The following is a 9,189-nucleotide window of genomic DNA, read 5'->3' as shown; positions in this document are numbered from 1 at the left end:
AGAGAGATCCCCTGCACTCACCTGTGCCAGAAACACCAGCACCCCATCAGAGCTCGTCTCCCCACTGCTGAGGCCTGCGCCCCACGCAGAGGCTCCCCCGGCTTTGAAAATAGATAGTAACAAGTGAGCGCAGGCAGCAGAAGTAGCAAAGCATATGGTAGGTGTTGGAGTTTATTCCTGTCGGTGAGTGTCAGCAGCGACAGACGGCTGGGGGTGGCCAAGCGAGAGGTTTTGGTAGGCGCCCGTGCAACACCACCCCACGGACTCCACAGCTGCTGCGAGGGTGGGGACCCTGCCACCCCCTGCTGTGTGCCATCGGCGGGGCACCCGGCGCTGTGATGCTCTCCTGGCACCTGGGAGCGCAGCTCGGGGCCGTCTGAGCCCCCTCCCTGCACCTCAGGGATGTTTGGTGTCAGTGGAGGCACCCCTAAACTCCCCACAAAACCACGACCGCTTCCGGACAAGCCCGTGAGCCCCATCTGTCCTAGCTGAAGGTCACCCTCCTGATCTGGAGGAACATCTGGGAGAGTGAACGGCTGCTCCCTGCTCCCAGCCGCTGCTCCGCAGCCATGCCTGGTCCCAGGGTCTGCCAGCACTGTCCCTTCAGCCCGGCCTGGCCCCGTGGCACTCGGGGGCTCCCATGGAATTGCCCCGCTGGCCAGACCCCCTCTCGCCACCCGACGCCTCTGCTGGGAGATGGGGTGGGCAGGCAGCCAGGGCAGTGGGAGGGAACAGATTGTCCGCAAAAAAGCGCGTCAGTTCCCAACCGGCAGCTCGGAGCAGGATCTCCTGCGGGTTCATACCTCGTTTGTCTGAGCCCGCTCGGGGGGTCGGGGGCTGTCTAAGGACTCTTCGGCAGCGTCCTCGCAGCAGCATGGTGATGTGGGGCTGGGAAAGGTGAGCCCCCACCCCAGCAGAGGCTGCCAGCAGGACTGTGGAGCTCCTGGGGCTCAGTGGTTTGGGCACTGCTATGGCCTCGGTCGCCTTGAGGATCCCATCCTGCCCAGGCTGAGCAAGGAACAGCCCTGGCAAGTGCTGGAGCCAGCGCACATCCTCCCCTGGCACAGGTGAAACAAACACTCGCCGAGCAGCAGCTCACCTGTGGCTCCTGCGCCTGCTAATTGCAGTGTTCTCACTTCACACCGATGTGCTTGATAAGATTAGCAATTACAGAAACCTCCTACGGCAATTGGTCTGGGTCAGGAGCCGCGTGAGGGAAATTGGACGGAAGTGCAAATGGGAATTAATTATAACCTGGCACTGGACAGGTTGGAGCGTTTGAATCTATATTTCTACGCATTTCTCAGCGCAGCCTCTGGCTCTGCCGAAGGTGTGAAGGGTGCCAAGGGCTTCACTTTACCGTGCTCACTGCTGTCCGGGCCATCACAGAGCTCGGACAGGGGATGTCACAGCACGGGCCCTCGGCTGGGATCCCAGTGCTGCCCTGGCTGGGCCGAGCGTGGCCGCGGCATTGCGGGAGATCCCTGCCCTTCCTGCTCTCCACCCGGCAGCTGCCGTTGTTATCTCCATTGCCATGGCAATGCCAGCCCGGCTCCCACGGCGTGTCCGCCTGTGCCTCCGCCAGGCAGACGCGGTCCCACGCCGGGCTGGAGCCCCGCTCCCGCCACAGCCCAGCCAGCCCAACGGCCACGGCACGGGCAAGGGGGTTAACACAACCCCAAAACGCTGTGGGGGTGCAGATGGACGTGTCCCCTCACCCAAGAGGTCAGGTCTGGGCGGGAAGCAGGGAGAGAAGGAGAGTCTGCACCTGGAACATCTCCCAGCCTTGCCCTGCTGCATCCTGCCCTGCTGCCCTCCACCCCTGTGCCCCACAGCCCCCCTGGGCTCAGCCATAGCCCCCCCGTGCTGGTTCCAGCCCGTGGCCCCAAAAGTCGTATCGATCAGCACCCAGCTGCACTGATATTGAAGTGTTTGCCAGCAGCTGCTGGCGTTGTAACAAATCCTCCTGTCTGCTTATTGATGGTGTTTTCCCCCCTCCCACCTGGGCCTTCTTGATGCTTTGGGAATTTTGCAAACGTTTTAAAGGCAGCATTTCAACGTCCACCAGGCAGCTAGCGAGAAGCAGGTCACTGGAAAGGGTGAGGAGAGGCAGGAGAGATCATCCACGCTGCAAGGCAGCTGCTGCTCTCACCCTCATCCATCCTTGAGTGCTCCCTGCACTCTCCCACTGCAGTGCCTTGTGTTCTGCACATCCACCCTGGCCCCAGCCTCAAGACTCAAATTAATGGTGAGGGAGAGTCCAAAGCGCCGCTTCCCATCCGCTGGTTGCCTTTTCCTGGATATGGAGGCAAGATCTGGGCCCAGGTCCCTGTTGGATTGCCAGCCTCAAAGCAGGAGAGCAAAGTGCAAACGGAAAAAGCAGAACAGAGGGAGAGTGAGAGAGCTGGGCAGCAGCTGCCTGCCCCACGTACACCCCAGCAGCTGCTGCCACGGGACTGCATTTCAGCAGAGTGCCAAGTGCCCTCGGGCTGACAAGGAGTTCCTGGGACCCCATCCCGGGGGTTTCCAGGTCCCCTGGAGGAGCACAAACCGCTGCGTGCCGGGGGGTAACGCCGGGGCGTCACTCTCCACCGATGCAACTCTCTCTCCTGATGTGGCTACAAGAGACTGCGGGATTCAATTAAGTTCTGTTTTCCTCCCAGTAGCAGTGAGAGTCTCTCCTCTCCCCTTTAAGGCAGACACGCTGCCATGGATGACAAATGCTTGCAATAAAGCGCTGGAGCGCGGTGCCGGGGGAGGCCGATGCTCCCTGCAGCCGGCACTGCCCGGATCGCGTCCGCCGCTTCCCCGCGCCCTCCCCGCACCTCCCGCTCCAGCCGGCCCGGCCCGGGTGGCAGAACCGTGCGGAGGAGTCTCCAAGGGCTCCCGGCTGGCTCCGGCACAGGACCCGCAGGGCCGCCCCCTTCCCCGCCTGGAGCCCCCCCGCCACCGGCCGAGCGTTGCCAGGCGACGGGAAGATGCTTTTCTGACCGAAACGGGAAATCGGCAGCCGGAGCTGGGGGAGGGAAATGGCCGGGCTGGGGCTGCCCGCGGGAGCACGGGAGGTTCCTCCAGCCTCAACAGCACCCAAAAAAATCCAGAGGGGAGAAGCAGCCGTGGCAGCCCTGCTCGGCCAAAACAGCCAAGGAGTGCGGAGTGGTGCCAAGGACAGGGCTCGGCGATGGGACCCCGAGACTGGCTGGAGGATGGGGCAGGGACACGGTGACCCCCAGCAGGGACAGTCCCGCTGGACTCCCCGCTGCAGGAGCCTTGGCCCTGCCGAACATCCTGGATGAGATTGAACCCTTCATTTGCCCTCTCCCTCCCTTGCCAGCCATCACGCCACGGCTAAATGAGCTCCAGGCAATTTTCTCAGAAGTTGAGTCCTCGCGCTGCGGGAACACAGGGCTAAAAATAGCCGAGGCCTGCGTGTGCCTCTCGGCCAGGTGAGCCTCACTCCGGAGATCAGGGCTCCTCCACACCAAACCTCCCCTGCTGTGCCTCAGTTTCCTGCACAGATCCCGCCACCCAAATGAGGAATCCCTGTGCAGGGGGAATCTCCCAGGGCTCAGACATCACTTGGTGTGCACAGCGATGGGCAGAGCCGCCCCTGGGCTCAGAATTTCACCTGGCTGCGCTTTACCCTGAGCCGAGGGTCTGCCTTGAGGGGCGGGGATGTATCAGCGTCTTCCCCAGCAGCAGCTCCCAGTTCAGGCCTTCCTCTCGGTGTGACCAAACCCTCCCAGGTCCAGTGAGGCAGACGCATTTCCTTCCCACGGTGACTCAATTACAAATTCAGAGTTAAATCTTCCCCCACAAGATACCCTTCTCCACCCCTCTGGCTGCTTCCAGCACTTCGAGTGTTGAACACTTTCCAGGGATTTTCGCTTGCTCAGGCTGACCCCATCCACTCTGGTTCAGACTAACTTAATCAGCCTCATTTTGTTACTAACTGCCGCAGCTTTGGACCTCTAGAAAAAGCATGACTTAAGTTATTAGCACCTACCAAGCTGCTTTCACCACCCCTGTGGGGGCCAGAGGTGAGAGAACAGATCTGTTCCCACCCAGCCTCAATAGCTACCAAAAACGGCAAATTATCAGAATTGTGGAAATTAGAAAAATGGCATTTAGGTAACAGGCAAACACTCCTCTTTTCTTCAGCAGCATCTGGCTAGGAACAGATTTGGAAGTGGCAGGTGGGGAGAAAAGAAAGCAACCTGAATGCTGTCAGCTTGGTGGGGGGGCTCTGGGAGTGTTGAGAACAAAACCATCACCGTTCTCTTCATCACCAGCGCTGAGAAGGGCTGCAGGGGTCAGGCTGGGGGAGCAGGCGAGGAGGAGGAAGGACACCCACAGAGTGTGGGAAGGGGCTCTGCCTCACCCCAGCCCTGGCTGTGAGCTGGCAATGCCACGGCTCAGCGCAGCCCCGAGTCGCCCCTCAAGCAGGAACAGAACCTTTCCCCATGTACCCACCTGTCCCCAGGAGATTCATTCCTGCCTCACCCCACGGCTGGTCAGCAGCACCAGGGGAAGAGCTTCAGAAGCACCTTGAGCCCCTGGAAGGCTGTTTGGAAAGGGGAACAGCACCCAGAAGAGCAGTGCTGCCCCGTGTCTGGACAGTCCTGAGTTTCCAGCTCCGCTTCCCCACACAGGGAGCCGTCAAGGATAATGCTTGGAAATATCTCAGGGAAAGCAGGAGCCACGGCCACACCTGCATCTGTTTTAGAAATGACTTTATTGCACTAAAAAGAGGAAATCATCTGTAAACAAACATTCCATTCAGGTATTAATATATTTTTCACTCCAAAAATACATCATTAAATCCAGCCACAGAAATATCAAAGCAGGAACAATAGAAAATAGCTCCAGCAGCAGAGACCCATCCAAGCGACAGCGCTGGCTCCCACACCACCAGCCCAGCGCAGAGCAGGGCTCACAGCAGCTCATCCTGGGGCTCACTGCATGGCCACACACCCAACTCGGGCAAGACAGCCCCAGGACAGGCTGGGGTGGGGCAGCACGAGAGCCCTCAGGCCTCGGGTCTCCCTCTGGGGTCAGCCTCAACCCACGGAGCAGCCCAGGGTCCTGCTCTCAGCATCCTCCTCCCCCAAACCCAAAGGCACATGGGTCTTCTGCGGGGGATGTGTCACCCCTCAAACCTCTCAGAGCACCAAAGCCTTCATCCCAGCTCCCATTGCCCCTCTTCTTGCAGCCTCTGCCCCCCAGCAGCACCCACGTCCCCCCAGCCCGTTGCAGGCACAGCACCCCAGGGAGCACGGGGTGCTGGTGGGGTGTGCGGGGGCCGTCAGGCAGCAGCCAGCTGGGCAGGGTCCCCTTCCTGCCCCAGACCTCCTCAGGGGCAGGATGTTCACCCCCCACCCCGGGATGTGACACCTGTCCCTATCCCCCCCCCGTCCCCAGAGCCTTCATCTGCCCCCAGGACGAGCCCGGGCACTTTGGGACCACCCCTCGTGCTGGCTCCTGGGGGAGCGCAGGGAAGCCTCGGGTGGGAAACTCCCTGTGAAGGTTGGACGTGTCAGCTCCTTACGTCCTGCACGGTTTGTTTCCAACCACAAGCTCGACAAACGGCCACGATCACCCTGAATCCCCCCGACATGCAAACACGGTCAGAACTGTGCCTTGTGTACCTGGAACGTATTTACAGACAGAAGTAAAACGCTGCGAAAGATCAGCCTCGGATATAAATAGCCAACACTGAGATCTGCCATCTGCTGCAAAAGGACAAGGAAGGAACATCGACTGCCACCACAGAGGTTAACACAGAGGGGACACATGTGTGCGTGTGTGTCCACGCGTGCTGCAACAGGGAGCGCTGCAAATCCTGCTCCCTGCACGGAAACATGCAGAGCCCGGCACAATGGGTGACACCACACCAAAACAACAACACAGCGTGTTTTATCTTTTATCCACCCGCAGAAACGCCCCGGCCGGCATCCTCCCCGCTCCCACTGCCCCCAGCCGGCCAGCCGGGATGCCAGGGTGGGATGGGAAGGGTTGGGAGCGCCTCGCTCCTTCCCCAAAGGGAAACTGAAAGCCAGGCCAGACTTTGGGAAGCCAGATCTCACTGGGCACAGGAGTTTGGTGGCCCCACAGGGCACATCTCTGCTGCCCAGTGGGTGCAGCCACTTGAAAGGTCCTCAGCCCTCATAAGCAAGGGAGGGCGGAGGGTTGTGGAGCCCAGCCTTACCTGGGATGGCATCAGCACTCAGAGAGAGCCACTCCTGTCACCTCAGCTTTTTTCAGCAAGGACAGCTGCTGGGACGCTGCCTGGGACCATCCGTGTGCCCAGGGCAAGGGGTGCCACCCCCCGGCATCTCCCTCCCATGGGCAGGGGAGAGGCACAGACAGCCTTCTGGGTTTGGGCAAACCAAAGCCCCCAAAGCTCCAGGAGCAGTTTCCCAGTGGGGGTCAGCAGTGGGGGACAGTGCTGGGGTGGGCAGGGAGGGCAGCCCGGGAGGCTGCAGGAGTCAGACCGAGCCAACCTTGCAGCCTCACAGGGCTTGGATGAGTCCAGGAAAAGCTCAAAAGCCACAAACCTGACTCATCTCCCAGGGTGACCGCCCTTGGCTCACTCTCGGGTCACCTCTGCAGCATTTTCGTTGCAGTTTCCAAGACCAGAAACTTGTCTTTTAAATTAAAGTTGTCACCTGACTACAGGTGCGTGGGCTTGGAGAGGTGGCCGTAAGCGTGCTACAGAGATTTACCCACCTCCAACCGGCAGCTGGAGACCACAGGCACAGGGAGGGAAGAGTCCAACAGGTGCTTCCATCCTTCCTGGTGGGGAGTGGGCTGGAGGCTCCCCACTTTCTGCTGGGCTCCAGGGGATGCAGCCCCGGGGCAGGACCAGGGAGGGAGCAGCGGCAGAGGCTGTGGCTGCCGGCTGCTGTCGGCAGAGCCCCACGGCAGCACCATTCCTGGGGACCCCCACACTCTGCCACGACCCCGGCCCTCCTCAGGGGGCCCTTCCAAACCCTCCTCCAGTGGGGCTGGGGGACAGAGCCGGCCTCCCTGCCTCGCCCCGGCCCCACGGGTGGGAGGGCTCCCTGGTAGCAGGTACCTACAGGCAGGACAGGAGGGCGGTGAGTGGCAGCTCCTTCTCCCCCAGCAGCGTGTCCCGCTTAAGGCTGCTGCCCTTGTTGACCACCTTGAGCTTCAGGGACATCTTCCTGGCGTGCCCGGGGCCCAGCCCATCGAAGAAGAAGTCCTCGTTGAAGACGGGGTTGCGGCTGTTCTTGACGATGGTGCTGCGCTGCTTCTGCAGCTTCCCGGGGTTGAGGCACAGCGAGACGCAGCAGTTGATGCTGCGCACGTCGACGAGGGCATCGTAGAGGTCCTCGGCGGAGACAAGGCGCACACGCAGCCGGGCGTTGGAGGGGTCGTACTCGGCCGCCAGGCGCAGGCTCCCGCCCCGGCTCAGCCGCAGGCTGTGCTCCCGGTCCCGGCCCGCGGGCAGGTCCAGGGGCAGCAGGGCGGTGGGAGGCTGCGTCCCGGCCGGGGCGCTCCTGGCGCGGCGCTGGGCGCTGGGGCTGGTGTCGGCAGAGCTGTCGTCAGTGGACAGCGAGCTGTTGCGGGCCACCGAGTGCTTCAGCTTGATGACCTTGGACTGGCTCTCTTGGCTGAAGAGCTTCAGCAGGGAGACGGAGCGGGAGAGCAGCGGGGAGCCGAAGGGCGAGGACTCCGCTGAGGAGCACGTGTCGCTCTCGCCGCCGCTGAAGTAGCGGCCGGGGTGCATGAGGGCTGCGCCGAGGTCAGCGGGCGTCCGGCGGCCGCTCTCGCCGTTGAGCTTGGCTTTGCGCTGGGTGCTGGGCGAGGTGACGGGCGAGGGGCACAGGCTGCTGTGCTCGCTGTGGAAGAGCGACTCTTTGCGCCGGGTGTGGGGGCTCTCCATCAGCGTGGCGAAGCCATAGGAGGTCTGCGCCTTGGGCACGTAGGGCAGCGACATGGCCGTCTGTGCCTGCGGGTCCACGTTGGTGCCGCAGCTCCCCTCGGTCCAGTCCTCGGCGGTCTCGATCTGGATGATGTGCCGCCCGGTGGTCCGGGAGCGGGAGCGGCTGGACGGGCGGGGGCTGCGCGGGGGTTTGCGCCCGGCCAGGTCCTGCTCTGAGACTGAGGCACCCAGAGCAGCAGCTGCGGGGACCTCGGAGCCCTCAGCCTCGGCGGGTGCCGCGCTCAGCTTGGGCGGGATGAAAAAGTCGGGGATCTTGTCGGGGGTGAGGACGTTGCTGTAGCGGGATCCCCGCGAGGACTCCTCTGTCCCCGCTCCCCGGGAGCCGCCGTTCTCCGCCACCCCGCGCAGCCGCTCCAGGAGCCACATGTTGCTGCCCTGTGTGGGGCTGGAAAAGATCCGAGGGGCAGCGCTGTCACCGGGAGCCGGGCACCGGCAGGAGCAGGACCGAGCTGGAAGCCCCGGGAGCGACCGGCGGCACCGAGAGACCCGGACCTGGCAAGCCGGGGGGACGGACAAGGACGGGAGGGAACCGACCGCGCCGAGGGACACGGGGACACTCCAGCCCGGAGAGGAGCGCGAAGGAACCGGCCGCGACGAGCGGGGTCCCGGGGGACCCGGGGGACGGGAACCCGGCGGCGCCGGAGGATGCGATGGGACGGGGCAGACGCGACGCGACGCCTGGACCGACGGACCGACCGACCGACCGGCGCCGCCGAGAGCGGGACGTTGCCGGGAGCCGCCGCACCTGGAGCGGAGCCGCCGCCGCCGCCGCAGCCCGGGCGGGGCGGGCGCGGACGCGCTTTTATACAGCGGCGGCGGCGGCGGCTCCGCTCCTCGTCCGCGCCGCCGCCGTAATCCTCCGAGAGCGGCGCCTCCACATTTCTGAGCGCCGCGCTTGACCGGACCGCGGCTGGAACCGGGAACCGGGGCCCGCACCGAGCGGGACCGGGGATGGCACCGTGAGACCCCGGGGTGCTGATGCTCGGGAGGTGCGGGAACCTGACCCCGGGACAGCCGGCCGCGTTCCCGAGGGAGTGCCGGGTTTGGGATGGGGCCGGGAGTGGAATCGGGACGGCAGCAGCACCGCTGCGCCCCTCCCGGCGCCCCAAGTCCGGAGCGCGGTCGTTCCCCTCTGGGAGCAGCCGCTCCCCGCTCCCGGCTCTTGATCTCAAAGCACTGAACGAAGCCAGCAGCGTCTCGGGGCTGAGGAGTCGCCTCAT

At 63.4% G+C, this 9,189-nt stretch overlaps 1 protein-coding gene across 1 annotated transcript; it reads right to left on the bottom strand.

The window, feature by feature from the left end:
* Positions 1-5,426: 5,426 nt before the first annotated feature.
* Positions 5,427-8,732, bottom strand: C2CD4C (C2 calcium dependent domain containing 4C). The gene is made up of 2 exons (XM_040086741.2): positions 8,715-8,732; positions 5,427-8,354 (listed from the first exon to the last, which is right to left on the bottom strand). The coding sequence occupies exon 2, from the start codon at positions 8,333-8,335 to the stop codon at positions 7,079-7,081; it is 1,257 nt and encodes a 418-aa protein (XP_039942675.1). The 5' UTR covers positions 8,336-8,354; positions 8,715-8,732; the 3' UTR covers positions 5,427-7,078.
* Positions 8,733-9,189: the final 457 nt, after the last annotated feature.

Source organism: Hirundo rustica, chromosome 26 (genome assembly GCF_015227805.2).
Source record: "Hirundo rustica isolate bHirRus1 chromosome 26, bHirRus1.pri.v3, whole genome shotgun sequence".
Taxonomy (NCBI): Eukaryota; Metazoa; Chordata; class Aves; order Passeriformes; family Hirundinidae; genus Hirundo; species Hirundo rustica.
Note: the sequence above shows the minus strand (reverse complement) of the source record. Positions and strands in the feature narration are given on the sequence as shown.

Bases quoted from the DNA above. Each gene is read 5' to 3' on its own strand.
- C2CD4C (XM_040086741.2), bottom strand. From the start codon at position 8,335: ATGTGGCTCCTGGAGCGGCTGCGCGGGGTGGCGGAGAACGGCGGCTCC.